Consider the following 18,475-nt stretch of genomic DNA (forward strand, 5'->3'; position numbering starts at 1 on the left):
CACCCCAGCGAGGGCTTTCCTCACCACCTGATGTAAAGCAGCCCCTCCAAGACATCTCTATTCGCTTACCTTGCTCTGTCATCACAGTACCCATCAGAACCCAGACACCCAGCTTTCTCACTGCCTGTCTTCCTGGTTAGACCGAGAGCCCTTTGTTGGGGGTGCTCACCACTGTGCCCCAGTCCTGGCACAAGATAGGTACCTGCCACACACGTGGCTGGCCGCCTGACAGATATCCATTGCCTCCTATCTGCACCTCACTTTTGCTCCAGATTTGTTCCTTTCTCACATGACTCAGGGGAAGATGAACCATCCCCAGCTCCAGGGGTATATCTCAACTAGTCTACGTCGATCCTGGTGGGGCTTGTCCCGACTGTAATTGTTTAGGAGTGGCTACAGGACCCAGTTGTGACTGACCAGTGACTGATGCAGAGATATAGAATCAAGCCCCCTTGTCCTGTCTCCCTCAGGACAAACTCTGTGGTGTCATTCATGCTCCAGAATTCCCCGTGGGATCAGAGGCTAGCTTCTCCTAAAACCCCACCTCTGCCTAGATGCTTCCTCCATCTTATCCTGCCTCCTTCACTTGCTTGTAGATTCTCCTGAGAGGACTGCATCAAAAAATCACTTGTACATGAATCTCTGAAACAGGCTCTACTTCTAGGGAATCTAATCCACAGCAGGAGTCAATGGACTCTGGACCTTGTGCTTCTGAAACTGCTGCTGCCATCTTCCCTGAGGACGAAGCCAGCAGACACCAGACAGAACCCTGAGGTCCAAGTCTGGGACGTCCTGCATCAGATTTCTTGTTACATGTAAAGAAATGAATTTCCCTGTTTTCTAAGCCAATCTGAGCCAAGCATCTTTGTAATTTATAGCCAAAGATACTCTAAATAATATAAAACTCAAGAAATGGAATTCTGGACAACCATGATAATGATGGCCACATCAATTCAACTCTCCCAGCACACTTTTTAAAAAAAGAGAAGAGGAAAAGAAAAGCAAGAAAAACAAATAGCACTACCCAAAATGTACACCTTTAGCATAACTAGAATAAAGAGAATGTCCAAACTCACATTATCTTCAAGTAGAAAAATAAACATCAACTCCCAGTGCACTCTCACTCACACTCCAGCTGCAAGCCTTCATGGAGAACAAGGGCAGTCCAGGAAAAACTGTGCAGAAGAGTGGTGTATGGTATCCCCCATATGGACCTAAAATCCTTCCAGAAAGAGAAAGTCTCTCCTAACTGCAAAAACAAGAGTCCCGGTAAATCACAGCACTTACTAAAAGGAAGGGATTTAGCTGCATGTGTTCAAGGCAGGATTCTCTGAAAGGCATGACTTATGAGGGGGGAAGGTAAAAGGAAAGAAGAGGAATCCTTTGGAGATTGGAGGGTGAGGGAGAAAGAAACAAAAGTGGAAATTAGAGTCCTGCAAGACAGAACAAAAAATTTGGAAGACACATGACCCTTCCCCCCAATACCCGCCCCCCTACATGGCCATTTATTAAAAAAACAAAAAAAACAAAAAAACCAGTTTGTTATACTAACAGAGGAGGGCGCCCTGGGACTAGAAATCTTGTAAATCTTTACAAATCAATGAAATGAGTAGGTGAAAGACTACATTTACATAAAGCTACTATAAGAAAAAGAAAGAAAACACCTTAATTGATGAAAATTCTCACACACCCCACAAAAAAAAGACAAAGCAGAAGAAAACTAATACAACACTTCAAACTAAAGTAAATCTCTTCAAACAAGTATTTGGGCTTATGAAAAATAAAACACAGAAATAGGCAAATAACAGGAAGAAAAGAAATGATATTTAATTGGACTCAGTGGAAAAAAAATGGAAGAAACTAAATTATCTTATGAAGGAAAGCTAAATTACAAGTTGGCCATGGAATAATACAGTCAAATTAAAAAGGTAATAAAATACATTTAAGAAAGTCACGAATAAAACCAAGAGAATGAAAATGAGAAAAAGAACAGAAAAGGATCAGAAAGTAGCTGAGTTAGAAACAAAGAAGAAGCAACACGACAGATAAATGGATAGATAGATAGAATGGAGTCTCTGATGAAGAGAAACAAAACAATGGAACAGAACTAATATTTAAAACTACAATTCAAGAATATTTTCCAGAAATAAAAGAATATCTGAATTTATACATTTAAAAGGCCCATTGTGTACTTGGGAAAAAATATGAGAATGATCAACTCTAGGACATACCCTAGTAAAATGATTAGGCTTTAAAGATGAAAAAAAAAAAATCTCCAAGGTCTCCAAGAAAAAAAAAAATCAAACAACTTACAAGAGAAGGGGACTTTGACATCAGATGTCTCAAAAGCAACATACAAAGCAAGACAACAAGAGTTGTCTATGCAAATATATTTTAAAAACTAGGTAACATGGATAATTTTCTAGAGAAACAAAGTATACCAAAATTGACTCCATTAGAAAAAAGAAAGCTTAAATAGATCAAATTTCTGTAGAAAAATAAAGTTATAGAAAAACTAGAAAAGCCCCATGTCCAAATGGTTTTACAAAAGAATGACCACACAGCCCCAATGCAACATAAATTGTTCCAGAGTACTGAAAAAGATGGAAAATGTCAAAATTCTTTATATGAAGCAAGTATAACTTTGCTTCAAACCTGTTTAAAGAAGTACAAAAAAAAAATTGCAAGCCAATATCACATATCAATGATAAAGTTCTAAATAGCATATTAATGGACAAAATCTAATACCACATTAAAAATGATACACGGGGCTTCCCTGGTGGCGCAGTGGTTAAGAATCTGCCTGCCAATGCAGGGGATACGGGTTCGAGCCCTGGTCTGGGAAGATCCCACATGCCACAGAGCGGCTAGGCCCGTGAGCCACGACTACTGAGCCTGTGCGTCTGGAGCCTGTGCTCCGCAATGGGAGAGGCCGCGACAGGGAGAGGCCCGCGCACCGCCATGAAGAGTGGCCCCCGCTCGCCGGAACTGGAGAAAGCCCTCACACAGAAACGAAGACCCAACACAGCCAAAAATAAATAAATAAATTTATTTAAAAAAAAAAAATGATACACCATGGTTAAGTGGGATTTATTAAAGGATTGCAAGGTTGTCTCAATATTAGGAAATCAATTAATATAATTCACCATGTGAATAGATCTAAGGAGACAAATATATGATTATCTCCATGGTACTTAAATAGCCTGTGACAAAAAAAAAAAAAAATTAAGAAAACAGAAATCAGCAGCTACATTATTAAATAAACAAAAACCTAAAGCTAGCATTTTTCTTAAGGGAGAAACACTAGAGGTATTTCCACTAATATTAGGAACAAGGTAATGATGCCTACTGTCTCCACTACTATTCAGTATTGTACTGGAGGTATTAGAAAATGCAATTAGACAAGAGAAAGTAATTAGAGGAATAAGAATTGGAAAATAATAAGTAAAACTATCTCTATTTACAGATAGTGTGCACTTAGAAAGCCCTAGAGAATCAATGATAAACTCAAACATTAAATGATTTCAGGAAGGTAACAGGATGTAAATTGGCATAAAGAAATCAATCAATAGACGTAAGAGTAGAGAAAGCCCATTTATAATAGCAACAAAGAAGATAAAATACTTAGAAATATGCAAAACCTATATGAAAAAAACTTTAAAGCACTACTGAAAGACACAGAAGTAGACTTGAACAAATGGACAAACATTCCTTGTTCTTGGATAGGACAACTCAGGATCCCAAAGATGTCAGCTATACCTAAGGTAATTTAAAAATATAATGCTATCACAATAAAAATACCAAGCGTTTTAAAAGTACAGCTAGACAAGTTGATACTAAAGCTCATATGAGGAAATAAGTGTGCAAAGTCCCTATCAAAATCCCAACAACTTTTTTTGCAGAAAGAGAAAAATTCATCCTAAAATTCATATGGAATCTCAAGGGACCCCCAAATAGCCAAAACAAACTTGAAAAAGAACAAAGTGGGAAGATTCACACTTTTTAATTTCAAAACTAATTACAAACCTACAGTAATCAAAATATGTGGTACTGGAATAAAGACAGACTGATAGACCAATGGAATAGAAAAGACAGCCCAGAAATAAACCCTCATATATATATAGTCAAATGATTTTCAACAAGGGTGCCAACATCATTCAATGGGGAAAAGACAGCCTTTTCAACACATTGTCCTGGGAAAACTGCATATTCACATGCAAAAGAATGAAGTTGGACCCTTACCTAAGACCATATGCAAAATTTAACTCAAAATGGATCAAAGATCTGAACATAAGATCTAACACTGTAAAACTCTTAAAAGAACACATGGGGGCTTCCCTGGTGGCGCAGTGGTTGAGAATCTGCCTGCTAATGCAGGGGACACGGGTTCGAGCCCTGGTCTGGGGAGATCCCACATGCCACAGAGCAACTGGGCCCGTGAGCCACAATTACTGAGCCTGCGCGTCTGGAGCCTGTGCTCTGCAACAAGAGAGGCCGCGATAGTGGGAGGTCCGTGCACCGCGATGAAGAGTGGCCCCCGCGTGCCACAACTAGAGAAAGCCCTCGCACAGAAACGAAGACCCAACACAGCCATAAATTAATTAATTAATTAATTAAAAAAAAAAAAAAAGAACACATGGAAGAAAGCTTCATGACATTGGATTTGGTAATGATTTCTTATACATGACACAAAGTCACAAGCAATAAGGAAAAATAGACAAATTGGACTTCACCAAAATGAAAACCTTTGTGTCCTAGTTACACAAAGGACACTATCAACAGAATAAAAAGGCAACCCATGGAATGGGAGAAAATATCTTCAAATCACATATCTGATAAGGGATTAATATCCAGAGTATATAAAGAACTAAAACACGACAACAAAAAAACAACTGGGGACTTCCCTGGTGGTCCAGTGCTTAAGAATCCACCTTCCAAAGCAGGGGACACGGGTTAGATCCCTGGTCAGGGAACTAAGATCCCACATGCCACAGGGCAACTAAGCCCGTGCGCCACAACTAGAGAGGCCACGTGCCACAACTAAAGAGAAGCCCATGCGCTGCAACGAAAGATCCCACGTGCCAAAACTTAGACCCGACACAGCCATAACTAACTAACTAACTAACTAAATAAATAAATAAACTAAATAAATAAATAAATAAATAAAAACAACTAGATTTGAATATAGGCAAAGAATTTGAATACACATTTCTCCAAAGAAGAATATACAAATAGCCAATAAGCACATGAAAAGAAGTGCTTAACATCACTAATCATTAGGAAAATGCAAATAAAAATCACAAGGAGATACCACTTCACATCCTTTAGGATGGCTACTCTAAGGAAAAAAAAAACAGAAAATAGAAAGTGTCAGTGAGGATATGGAGAAATTTGAACCCTTGTGCCCTGCTGCTAGGAATGTAAAATGGTGCAGCTGCTATGGAAAACATGTTGGTGGTTTCTCAAAAAATTAAAAATAGGGCTTTGCCGACACCACCGATGCCACCCGAAGCCACCCTGCACTACCCCACCATGGTCAACCCCAGTGTTCTTTGACATTCGCTGTTGATGTGGCCTTGGGCCATGTCTCATTTGAGCTGTTTGCAGACGAAGTTCCATAGACAGCAGAAAACTTGAGTGTTCTGAGCACTGAGGAGAAAGGATTTGGTTATAAAGGTCCCTACTTTCACAGAACTATTCCAGGGTTTATGTACCAGAGTGGTGACTTCACATGCCATAATGGCACTGGCAGCAAGTTATCTACAAGGAGAAATTTGATAATAAGCATCACTCTCAAGCATATGGGTCTTCACATCTTGTACACGGCCAATTCTGGACCCATATAAATGGTTCCCAGTTTTTCATCTACACTACCAAGACTGGGTGGTTGGGTGGCAAGCACGTGGTCTTTGGCAAGGTGAAAGAGGGCATGAATATTGTGAACACCATGGAGTGCTTTGGGTCCAGGTTTGGCAAGACCAGCAAGAAGCTCACCATTTCTGACTGTGGATAACTCTAATAAATTTGACTTGTATTGTATCTTAACTATCAGACCATTCCTTCTCTCATTTGCTCATAATAGCCTATAATCTTTGTGCTCTCACTGCAGTTTTTTGGGTTCTAAGTTTTCCTTATCCCCTTTCAAGTCTAGCTGGATTACAGAATTAAGTTTATGATTATGAAACAAAAACTAAACAACAACAAATAGAATTACCATATGATCTAGTAATTCTACTTCTGGGTTTATACCCAAAAGAACAGAAAGCAGGGACATGAAGTTATCTTTGTATACCCATGTTCACAGCAGCATTATTCATAATAGCCAAAAGATGGAAGCAATCAAGTGTCTATCAACAGATGAATGGATAAACAAAATGTGGTATATATGTACAATGGAATATTATTCAGCCTTAAAAAAGAAGGGAATTCTGACACGTGCTACAACATGGATGATACTGAAAGGCATTATGCTAAGTGAATGCAGGATTCGCAAAAGGATAAGTATATATGATTCTACTCATATGACGTACTTAGGGTAGTCAAATACAAAGAGTGCAATAGAATGGTGGTTGCCAGGAGCTGGGGGAGAGGGGAATGGGGTCTTATAGTTTAATGGGTACAAAGTTTCACTTTGGGATGATGAACATTCTGTGGATGGATGGTAGTGATGGTTGGACAACAATATGGATGTACTTAATGCCACTGAGCTGTACACTTAGAAATAGTTAAAATGGTGAATTTTGTATTATGTATATTTTACCATATACATAATGGCCCTATGAGACATTAAAACATACTGTAAAATATCTATAATTAAAACTTTAGTGGGACTTCCCTGGTGGTGCAGTGGTTAAGAACCCGCCTGCCAATGCAGGGGAGACGGGTTCGATCCCTGGTCTGGGAAGATCCCACATGCCGCGGAGCAACTAAGCCAGTGCACCACAACTACTGACACCGCGAGCCACAACTACCGAAGCCCGCGTGCCTAGAGCCCGTGCTCCACAACAAGAGAAGCCACTGCAATGAGAAGCACGCGCACCGCAACAGAGTAGCCCCCACTCACTGCAACTAGAGAAAGCCCGCGCACGGCAACGAAGACCCAACGCAGCCAAAAATAAATAAATAAAAATAAATAAATCTATTAAAAAAATTATAGAAAAAAAAACTGTAGCACAAGTGCATAAATGGACAAACAGAACAATGGAATAGAACAGAAACTCCGGAAATAGACCCAAGTACACATGGAAATTAGTATATGATAAAGGTGGCCACAAATATCAAAGATTACTTAGTAGAGTTTTTCCTCCAAAGGGTATAGATTACCAACTGAAACTACTTTCTGTGTATTCCAGGACTGAGCAAATAAGTAAATATACTATGAGGAATAAAAGCCAATTTTCTTTTAGAAAAAGAAGTAACAAATATGTACAAGTGAGAATGAGCCCTGTGGTTTGAAGTCAACATGAAGGTATCAGTATGAACTCATGTTTTTTAACAGATAGATATATAATAGATAGATAAAGACATGTGCATGGAGGTTATATGTAACATAATGTAATATAAGAATATATGGTATGAGGGGCTTCCCTGGGGGTGCAGGGGACAGGGGTTCAAGCCCTGGTCCGGGAAAATCTCACATGCAGCAGAGCAACTAAGCCCGTGCGCCACAACTACTGAGCCTGCTCTCTATAGCCCGCAAGCCACGACTACTAAGCCCACATGCCGCAACTACTGAAGCCTGTGTGCCTAGAGCCCGTGCTCTGCAACAAGAAAAACCACTGCAATGAGAAGCCCGCGCACCGCAACTACTGAAGCCTGCGCGCCTAGAGCCTGTGCTCTGCGATGAAGAGTAGCCCCCGCTAGCCACAACTAGAGAAAGCCTGCACGCAGCAGCAAAGACCCAACGCAGTCAAAAATAAATTTAAAAAAAAGTTTAAAGAATACATGATATGATATAAAATAAATAAATAATATATATATCTTAGATCTATCTGCTCTAAGGACCTCAAAGTATTGATTTCCCAGTAGCAATGAGCACATCTTAATGTCAAAATCTTAGCTTCTAAATACCATTCCCCACCAAGAGGAACCAGGGTTCCTTGGGGAAACAGCTGATTTCAGGGCTGGGTCTGGGAAAGTAAGATGAGCCTGGAACTTCTTGCTGTGCCAGAAAGTAAAAGCATACTCAATGAACAGTAAGAACATATCAAACGGACACAGGAATCAGCCTGAAGAGGCTCCCACTAGCCAAAACTGGGACAATTTGAGCATCAAAATTAAAAATGGTAGTAACAGATTATAACCCTTGGAATAAAATTAAGAATCCACGAGTCCATATTGATAATGAGAGATCTGGAGATGAACAAGAAATTGTTTGGGGCCCAAGAAGTCCATAATGCAGTGGGCAAGACAGCCCCAAACAGATGAGCATGGAGGGAGCATCCCCCCTCCCCCACTGGGCAGCACCACTTCCCCCACTGGACAGCTCCCTGGAGGACGTGCTGCTCTGGTGTGGGAAAGGGTCTGGGGGGTACTCACGAGGGCCCTTTGCGCATCCGAGGTGTGCTCATGGCCCACTGCTTGATCTTGCTCAGGCTCTGCTCATTGATGAGCCGCTGGCCCTCGGAGGGCATGCAGTCCACATACAGGTTGTATAGCAGCAGCGCCTCTGTGTTCTTGCGCAGGGCGTTGGCCTGGACCACACGTTGTGTGAACACACGTGGGTCCTCAGCACAGAAGAGAAGCTGGATCCTTGGCACCCAGTACTGGCAGATAAGGAGGGGCGGCCTTCCTGGAGTCGGGTGGAGGGAGAAAGGAACATGCAGTGGGGCCCTCTGGGCAGGAGCACTGGATTCCAGCCTGGCTCTGCCACTGATGCGTGGTGGCTCTGAGCAAGTGACCCCATCACATCTGTGAAATGGGTATGACAACACTCCCTGAACTGCCCACGTCACAGGTTGTCATGGATGGATGTGAAAGTGCTTTGTAAACTGTAAAAAGCTGTGTACAGACAAGGAGCTATACAGGGGTGGCTATTCAAGTGCTCATTCCTGATGCCACACCCAGGGCAGACATCACTAATTGTTGGGCCTCAGAGTTGGCATATCAAATAATGGCCAATTGCCCTTCCTGGGGTCTCTGAGTGATGCGTCCTCTGGTTCTCACTGGTTGGGGGACAGACAGCCCCAGGACAACAGAGCAAGGGGGCATTCAGACCCGAGCTGGCTATACCCTGGGCAGGGGTTGGCCTCAGTCACAGGCCAGGCCGGGCCTGAGCTGGGGGTCTGCCTGAGGAGGGGCAGAGACCTCGTACCTTCAGCCGTTACCCCTCCATTCAGGATGGGCTTCCCCATCTCATCTCGCACCAAACCATCCTCATTCGTCTTGTGCACTAGGTACAGCTCCTTCTCCTTGTCGTAGTCCAGGACGCCGACATCGCACCATTTGTACGTCAGCTTCTGACTCTTGGGGTCCTCTGAAACAGGAGGGGAGCCCACCAGTGCTCCCTGCCATGGGGTGGGAAAAGGCCCCTGCATGTGGGCAGTGGGTGCTAGGAAAGGTCTCAGTGGTCACTAGTCTGGCCTCTCTCCCACCATGCAGAGTGGGGAGCCTGCTTCCTCCCAGCTGAGCTTGCCTCTGGGGAACCAGGCAGGTCTCTCTGCCCTGATGCTCTGCATGACTCCATCAGGGCAGAGAAAGACACAGGCCAGCAGGGCTGGGACAGGAGGCAGGAAAGCCCCAAGCAAACAGGGGCTTGTTTGCTTAGTCCTTGTTTGCCTAGCCCTGTCCGAGGGTCTAGGTGTAAAGCTCATCAAGTCTGAACTGGACCCCTTCAAGGCCGAGGGAAGCACTCAGGCTGCATGTGGCAGCTGAGCCCCCGGGCTCCTCCCATCAGGGCAGGGCAGGGTAGATGACTGCTTCCCTGCAATGGCCTCAAAGTGGGCCTCAGGGGCTGTTTGGCCAGAATGGGCGTCCCACCCTCTCCCTGGGCTGAAAGCCTTTGACTACTCCAGCTCACCTCTTGCCACTGCCTCCCTCACTCATTCCTCTCCAGCCACACTGGATGTCTGGCTATTCCTATGACTTTGGAGCTTGCTCCTGCCTCAGGGCCTTAGCATTGGCTGTGTCTTCTGCCTGGAACAGTCTTCATCCAGGTCACCTCGATGCTGGCTTGTTCCCTGCTCAAGTGGCTTCTCCTTGTAGAAGCATCTCTGCCTAAAATAGCACCTTTGCCCCAGGCACTTTCTGACTTGTTACCTTGTTTGTGTGTCTCACAGAGCCTAAAGTCATACTGTGTATGCATCTTCTCCCGGCTGGAATTCCAAAGAAATGCTCCCACTGACTGATGCCAGGTAGATAAGTAAAGGAGGCTGCTGTGGGATATACCTCACCAGCTTTGGCTTTGTTTTGCTTTCCCTCCTCTTCCTAATTAGTTTCCTTTTTGAAAATGCTGACCTTGTCTTGACTCAGCTTAAAGGAAAAGATGTCACAAGAAGCCCCCAGCAGAAAGCAGAGGTCTCTGGCAGAAACGCTCCACCATTAGTGCTGCCACCCAGGGCCAGGGCCCATATGAAGCGGTGCAAGCAGAAGCACTTCAGGGAAGCCACTACCTGCTACACTTAAGGTTAATACAGCCCCAAACCTTCTGTTTTTATCACCAGGAATTGGAGATCTGGGAACAATTGAGTTAAATTATTTTTGTAATTAAGTCCAAAGTAAAGGGAACATTCTGGGTTTCTTATCTAGTTCAAAGAAATTGATTCTAGCATTAACATGTTTTTAAACTGAAACATAAACTTACAGCTTGCACAACGGACTCGCTGTGGGGCCCCTGGAGGCTGAGCAGTCTGAAAACCAGCATGGCTCTCACAATCCTATCTCTCGCCTGGGCGCCGGCCCACTGGGCCCACTCCCCACTCCACAGCGGCATATCCACGCACTGGGCAGGGAGCAGAGAGGCCTTCGCCCTGCACATGGGGACAGCCACCTCCAATCTCATAACCCAGACCTTCCTAGGATGCCTACATAGAGAGTAGTCATGCCAGCCATGGTGGCAGGCCAGGGTGGTGACCGTGGAAGGTCAGCCTGGCAGACAGCAGCAAACTGGAGAGAGCTTCCACGACCGCCAGGGCAGACCTGGGGCCAAAGGAGGGGCAGACACAGACAAGGGCAAGATATGGCAAATCTGTGCAACATCAGTGTGGGGATGTGTGTGTGGGTGTGTCAGCGGTTGTGAATGGGTGACAGTAGGCATGTGTGTGTGTGGTGAAAATGTGTATATGAGTGCAACTGTGTGTGTGTGTGAGGGACGGTGGGTGAGTGTGACAGTGGGCTTATGAACGTGTGTGTTTGAAAGCAAGTGTGTGAGTGTGAGTGTGTGACAGTGTGTGTGTTGTCCATGCAGAGGTGAAAGCCAAGAGGCCACAGTTATAGGTGGAGCAATGCGGTTTCTGGGGCAGGGGATGGAAAGGCTTGAATTGTGCCCCTTATACACATTTGAACATGTCTAATAAGCTTGCATATTTTTCATTGCCAATAAATCAAAGACTTTTTTTTTTAACATTAGACACCATCCAGCTGTCCCTTCCCCAGCCCACCCACCCATGTCATCCCTGGTCCCTGCATTTCCTTCTATGCGGCCAGCCCGCTGGCCTGTATCCCAGCTGGGAGGCCTCAAAAGGTGGGGCCCCCACCTCCCATGGTTGAGGCCCCAGGGCAGTCTAGGAGTCTACGGCTGGGCTGCCAGGACAGGATGGTGCAGACAAGATCCTGTCCCCCTGCCCTTGCTGGCCCTGCTCACCGTGCCCCAGGAAGTCATCGGTGGGCAGGAGGGCTTTTCCGGGGACAGGTTTCCTGTTCTGAGACCCTGGCTCCAAGCCCATGTTGATCCACTCACTGGGAGTCCGGCAGTCAAACTCCTCATTGTCAAATATCTGGAAGAAAACAGCAGATGCTGGGAGGAGGCGGCTCGCCCCTGGTGGACCCAGTGGGCTGGGCATGCCAGAGGGTAGGGGTGCCTGAGTAGGCCCCTCCCCAGATGCAGAAGCTGAAGACTGGGGCCCAGGGGCCTGAGTGCCTCCTCTGCTGCTCACAGGGGTCTGTGGAGTCTGGCTCTATGAAACCCTGTCCAACCAAGCCACACTGAGGTTCAGGCAGAGGGGTATCTGGGGACTCAGAGCAGGATATGGGCTCTCCCCCACCACTGGCCAGGATCACCCAGCTCAGGTCCAAGGGAAGCGGTGGCCCTTGGATTTTCCTGAGCACCCACCAGACTCAGAAACAATGGAGGTTCAGGTTGTCAGAAGGCCATCTTTATAGGGTGATATGCAACTCTGTCTCCCCATAGGGACCACCAGGCAAGAGATACTCAGGACCATGGAGAGGAAGGGCAGGGAAGTGGGTGAAAACCAGAGCAGGCTATGCTCCCTCTTTCTCCTCTGGACTCAGTTTCCCCATTGGTACCCCAAAGGGGCTTCAATGGTGCCTTCCTCCACCCCAGGTCTCCCCATCCCAGTGACACCAGACGCAGTAGTCAGGGAGGCCTGAACACTACTCCACAGTCCAACTGGGCTGCTTCTTGGTGCCCGTGGGTGGGGTGGGGACAGAGCTCATGTACACAGGGTTCCCAGGCTCCCAGGGAAGAAGCAGGGAATCAGCGTCCCAGGGGTCCTGGGGCCCCTCCTGCCCCAGCCTAGGATGTCTGAAACCCCAGGAGTGGGGGTAGCGCTCTGACTATGCAGTTGTCCTGTTTGACAAGTGAGTGCTTGTGATTGCCATGGGATCCCCTTTTGAGTCTGATCCCTCCGCTGGAGTCCTGCACCCCCATCTCCTGACCATCAGCCCTCTGTGGAAGCTGGACTCACCTTCAGTGGGAGATAGATGGGGAAGAGCGGGTCATGACCCTGCTCAATGGTCTGGGGGTGGTGGGGGTCTGGGTGCCTGGGCATGAGCTTGTCGGAGTCAATGCCCTCGCTGGCCAGCAGCTGCTCAATGTCCAGGCTCAGGTACAGCCGCTTCCTCCTGGCCGAGGGCGACAAGGAAATCTCATGACAGCTCGGCTCGTGTGAGGTGTCTCCATGGGGGTCAGCAAGGGCCCAGGGAGTTGAGGCAGTAGGGGTGTGGCCCAATGACCCCTCCAGGGCCCTCCGCCCTTCTGGGACTCATCAGGAAGTGGAATGGTGGCTGGGGCTGGCGTCCTGGACCCCAACTGCCCTTGCATCCTGCCTGTCAGTTCCACCAAGTTGACTTAAATGCCACCCTCCCTGATTCCACAGCAAGGAAAGCAACGCGTTCCTATTAAGAAACCAAAGGGCTAGAAGATTTGATTTGAACACTTGCACACAGACCCATCTTAGTAACCTCTGCCATGAGGATGATCACCTAGTTGTCTACTGTCCCTCACCCCTTGAGGTGGGTGGATGCCACCTCCCAGAGGGCAGGCCCTCCCACTGCTCACCCAACCATACCTACCTCTCAATCTCAATCTTGCGGGGGCACTGGCCCGGCAGCACCAGGTAGGGCGCCTGCACCTTGGGCTCATAGGCCTGCAGCGGGAAGTCAGTCTGGATGAGCAGCTTGGTGGTAGACCCGATGTGCTGATGCTCCAGGCGCTCCTCGAAGTTCTCAGGAACCTCAAAGGTTCTGACTGTGGGCAGGGGCAGGGGCAGGAGCTGCAGGGGCTCAGGCTGGGGCCCAACACCCCCAAAACACAGTGCTAGGCAGGTACCAGGCATGCAGCTTTGGGGCATGGGAAGCTCAGAGCTGGCCTGTGGCAGGGAGAAGCCAGATGTGCACCGGGCTCCCAAGGGATCATGAGCCTGGAGGACAAGGGCCTCCGGAAGGTCTGTTTTGGTCCTGCTCTCCCTGCCCAGAGCCAGCATGCTCGACCATTCCCCTCCTTTCTGCCCACAGCCCTGGTGCCAGCGGCTTTTGCTCAAGCCAGATGCTGAATCAAACGACCAGTGAGGATTACAGCTGGATAGGAAGGCGAAGTGGTAGCTCCCTGCATGTCTGGGATGGGTTCCTGCCATCCCTGCCTCAGAGGCCCTCCCAAGCATCTCTGGGTCTGAATGCCATTCACTCACTGGGACTGTTTCTAGACTCAAGACATCCTGGATACTGTAGGAGTGGGTGGCACCGCCACCCCACCCCCAGGGGACCCTCAAGTCACAAAATGGCCACCCCTCCTTAGACAGGCTTCCATTCCAGGTCTGAGGACAAGGGAGCTGGTGAAGAGAGACCCATTGATAGGGTGACATTCCAGTTTCCCGGGACTCAGGATGTTAAATGGGAAGGAAAGTCTCAGGCAAGCCAAGACCATAGCGGTGGGGACGGGGGTGCAGGAAAATGCTTCGGGGATGAGCCACCTTTCCCAGGGCCTGGGTGGGCTCTGCACAGCTCAGTGATGGCTCCGAACAACTCCCCTGGGAGGCCCTAGTAACCCCCTCCTTGGGCCTCACGTCTCTGGGGTCAAGGTGCAGTCACACCACAGGAGGGTCTACCTTGGGGGTACCCACTGGGGCTCTACAGAAGCTTCCAGAGGCTGAGCAGAGGCCATCCACCTGCAGCTAAGTCAGCTCTCTTACCAGAGCTGTCAGGTGCTCGGGGAACCCCACGCTACCAAAACGGCCCGGCCCAGGGGCAGTTTTCAGATTCCTAATCATCTGCTCTTGAGCCTATGGGTCCATAACACATTCCACACCCAGGATCATGAATTCCTGGACCTGGCCCTGCGTCTCAGGAGCCAAGAAGGAGCCAGGGTGAGGACAGCAAAGCCCAGCCCCCGCCCCTGCTGGTCCGGGAGCCCTAGGCAGGCTTCCCAGGCCTTCACGTAGCCTTCTGCCAAGAGCTCTGACGGCCACAAGCCCTGACTGCCGCCACCCTGTGACCCTGCCGGGCTGCTCTTCCTCACGTGGGTGGGGCCACAGAGCTGCTGACCAGCCCTGCCCCCACCCCTGCCATGGATGGCAGAAGCCCCATTCCCAGCTCCCCCGCAGCCCTCGATCTGTGGTTTGTAACCATTTTCTGGGCCACAGATACTTGTGAAACTGCTGACCACAATAGGCCGGATCCTCAGATCACTGCACAGAGGCACGTACATGTGATGTTTCCTGTGCCACTTTTGGGGATTCACAGGCCCCCAGGAGGACTGTGGGTCTCAAGAAGACAAATCTGGACAGTGCCAGCACAGAGCCAGGCCTCTCCTGGGGGTAGAGTGGAAAGGCAGACAGCTGGGACCATGGAGCTTCTGGACCTGATCGAAAGGGCGTCCTGTCCGCTGGCCAGCCAGGAGGGCCCCTCCCCCCAAATCCTCACTGCCTCTCAGGGCCCCACCCAGCTCGCTGCCTCTCCGGGAGCCACCCTCTCCTCCCCTCTGCCACTGGGGACTGGCCCGCGCCCTGCAGACCTGCCCCACACCTTACAAGACTCATCACGGAGCTTGAGAGGAGCGTCCTCCTTCCCTTCTTTGGCAGTGAAATCCTGGGCGCCTTCCTGCTCCAAGCCCTGTTCTAGGTGCTGCAGCCCGAGCCAGGTAACAACTCAGACACAGTCCTGACTTCCTCCAAGCCCACGTTCCACGTTCCAGAAAACACACATGTCAATATCCTACTGTCCCCAGCCAGGCAGAGGGAAATGGGGACCTGGCCTTCAGCAGCCCCACCGCACCACAGTGCCCTTGTCACACACAGCTCTGCCAAGAGTCACAATTAAGCAGCTGTGCTTCACCGAGCACTCACCATGAGCTGGGCCCCTGCAAAGCACCTTGTTTCCTGTTATCCCCATTTCACAGTTGAGGAGATTGAAACCCTCAGCCAAGAGGAGACAATCTCCCCAAGGCCAGAGGCCCTGCTTCTAAAGGCACCCACCCACCCAGCCCCCTGGGCACTGACCTCTTGGGGTGAACTTGTCAATGTTGGCCTGCCGCAGGAGGTCCTGGTTTGTGCAGGGGCCACGACACACTTCCTGAAACCAAACCCCATAGCCCTGAGGGAGAGTAAACATCCCAAGGACAGGCAGGATCTGGTAGGGCCCCCAAGGCCAGGTGTCTCTCCCAAGCCCACCAGAGAGCATCCCAGGGGCACAGGGACAGGGATGAGGAAGAATCAGTGAAGAGGAGTTTGCACAATTCCTCATTCAGAGGCCACAGTAGGTGACAAGCTGTGGCCACCTGGGACACCCCTGGCCCAACCCCATTCTGGCCGTGCACAGTCCCCCTCCTCACTCTGAGAACACTCCTGCTGTGTGTCCAGGGGCTGAGCCACAAGACAGAGGTACTGTAAGGCCTGCAGGTGTCTCTGTGTATTCCTCCACTGCCAAGGGCACTCTGGGACCTCTGGCACAGTGGGTATCCTCACCCTATCTCTATTGGCCCCTCCCCTGCCTAAAACCATCCTAAGGCTGTCTGGGATGCACAGGGCTCTTTGAACTCTCCCTTAGTTATATCCCTTCTTCGTCTTCCCCTGCCCTCCATCTCTCTCCTCTTACTTCTACTCTCCTCCTCCATGTGGGCCATGGCCTCTGTCAGGGATCTCAAGGCTCTCTATCTTCTGTTCTCCCTGTCTGGAACACTCCCCGCAGCCCCTATCTTACCCAGCAAATTCATACCTATCTTGTAAATCTGAGCAGTACACCACCTTGTCCCAGGACCCCCTCCCCCACCAGAGCTGGGGCCGGGGGAGGGAGTATTTCCCCACCAAAGCCATTGCCCCATGACAATAGGCATATGGATGACAATCCTGGTGTATTGTCACTAGGGCTTAGTCCAGGGCCTGTCACATAGCAGGTGCTCAGTAATGAATTGTTGAATGAATGGACAGAGATGGATGGTCAGAAGGATGGGCAGATGGGTGAGTGGGTGGAAAATTGCTAGACAGATAGGTGGATGGATGGATGGATAAAAGGAAGAAAGGGCAAAAAGAACCCACAAGGAAGGCTCAGGCTTGGTAGGGTATGGCTGCCACACTCACCCCAAGTTTATCCAAGCTTCCAGGGCTGAGGATGTCAGAGTAGAACCCACGCTGCTTCATCAGCGGGTACTTCTTATCAGTGCCCGTCAGGAGCAACTTCCGGGGCTGCCCCAAGTCTGAGGGCGTGGGTGGGGCTGCAGTCAGGGGCAAAGGTGGGGTCTTGGGGTCAGGGCTTGGAGGAAGCTTCTCCGACCCAGAATCTGGTCCCTGAAGAATGCTCCCCAGGTTATGCTCCAGGTCTCTCAGACTACACTCATGGCCCACAGGAGTACTGCTGCACTCTGGGCCCTGAGGGGTCCTTCCTGGGCTGTGGCCTTCTCTGTTAGGCTGCTCCATGCTGCTTCTCAGGGTGATGTCCCAGCCAGAGCTCCTAGGAGAAGATACTGGTGTCACTGGGCCCTTGCCAACCTCTGCTCATCCCCCAGGGCCACCAGGATACAGGGATGCCTAGTCTGCCACCCCACAACAAGCCCCAGCCCCCAGGCATAGATAACGGAGGGAAGGAGTACTCTTCTAATCTGAACAGACACAGAGTGCCAGGAAGGTCCTGCCAGGAGACAGCAGGGCCTTCCCTAGAAGCTGTGTGAGAAATGAGACCCCAGAGTCAGAGGTTGAACACTCTATAGATGCCCCCAACCCTGTGCATCCTTCTGTACTTTCCCACCCTTCTCCCCTGTGTTACAGAGCAAGGCCGGGCTTCTCACAAGGGGAGATAAAGAGGGAGGCCCAGAGTTCACTCACTCAGTGAAGAGCCCTGTTTGGTTTTCTCCAAAATAACTTTCATCCAGTTGCCCCTGGATGAAAGTGCCCTTACCCCCATTCCCCCAACCCCAGCCCCACCCCACCCAGTCCTGCCGGACTGCCCTGACTCTTCCCAGTGTGGGGCACTGGGCCATGCCCTGCATCCCCCATGCCCATCTCCCTACCCATGCCCATCTCCCTACCCATGCCCATCTCCCTTACCTTACCCCAGGAGCCAGAGAACTAAATCACCTCCCGAGAGGTACCCTGACCCTCTGTTGGCCCACAGATACCTCTGCCAGCAACAGAAAGCTATTCATCCACACCCTGGCTCTCAGGATCAACCGAGCTAATGAAACTGACACCCTCTTGTCTCCCCACAGGGAACAACAGATGCACCACTGGATTGCATGCACATCCCGAGGATGAGGGTTTCCAGAGTTTTTATTGTGCGGCAAGCAAGCCCTTGCCAAGCCACTGCTGCTTTTGGCCACCTCAAAATGCACCACCAGGGGAAATCCTTGGTCAGGGGAGCACTATAAGAAACTATATAAGGGTATGAGGAAGAAGAGGTTTGTGTGTAATGCTGGTGCAAAAATAAAAAAGGCAGTCAGGGAGATCAGATCAAGATGGCAGAGCAGTAGGATGTAGAGCTCACCTTCTCCCACAAATGCATCAAAAATACATCTACATGTGGAATGTTCCTCACAGAATATCTACTGAATGCTGGCAGAAGACCTCAGACTTCCAAAAGAGCAAGAAAATCT

At 49.0% G+C, this 18,475-nt stretch overlaps 1 protein-coding gene across 1 annotated transcript in view; it reads right to left on the minus strand.

Moving 5' to 3' along the window:
* The window catches only part of DNAH1 (dynein axonemal heavy chain 1), a 69,644-nt gene extending 52,341 nt beyond the window's left edge, over positions 1–17,303 (minus strand). The window contains exons 1-7 of the mRNA XM_068557390.1: positions 16,968–17,303; positions 15,891–15,963; positions 13,471–13,645; positions 12,864–13,020; positions 11,801–11,933; positions 9,314–9,475; positions 8,539–8,791 (exon numbers count right to left, since the gene is read on the minus strand). Coding sequence (XP_068413491.1) covers positions 8,539–8,791; positions 9,314–9,475; positions 11,801–11,933; positions 12,864–13,020; positions 13,471–13,645; positions 15,891–15,963; positions 16,968–17,303 — 1,289 coding nt within the window. The remainder of the gene's footprint in view (positions 1–8,538; positions 8,792–9,313; positions 9,476–11,800; positions 11,934–12,863; positions 13,021–13,470; positions 13,646–15,890; positions 15,964–16,967) is intronic.
* Between the last annotated feature and the right edge of the window lie 1,172 nt (positions 17,304–18,475).

This window comes from Eschrichtius robustus, chromosome 12, assembly GCF_028021215.1.
Source record: "Eschrichtius robustus isolate mEscRob2 chromosome 12, mEscRob2.pri, whole genome shotgun sequence".
Lineage (NCBI taxonomy): Eukaryota > Metazoa > Chordata > Mammalia > Artiodactyla > Eschrichtiidae > Eschrichtius > Eschrichtius robustus.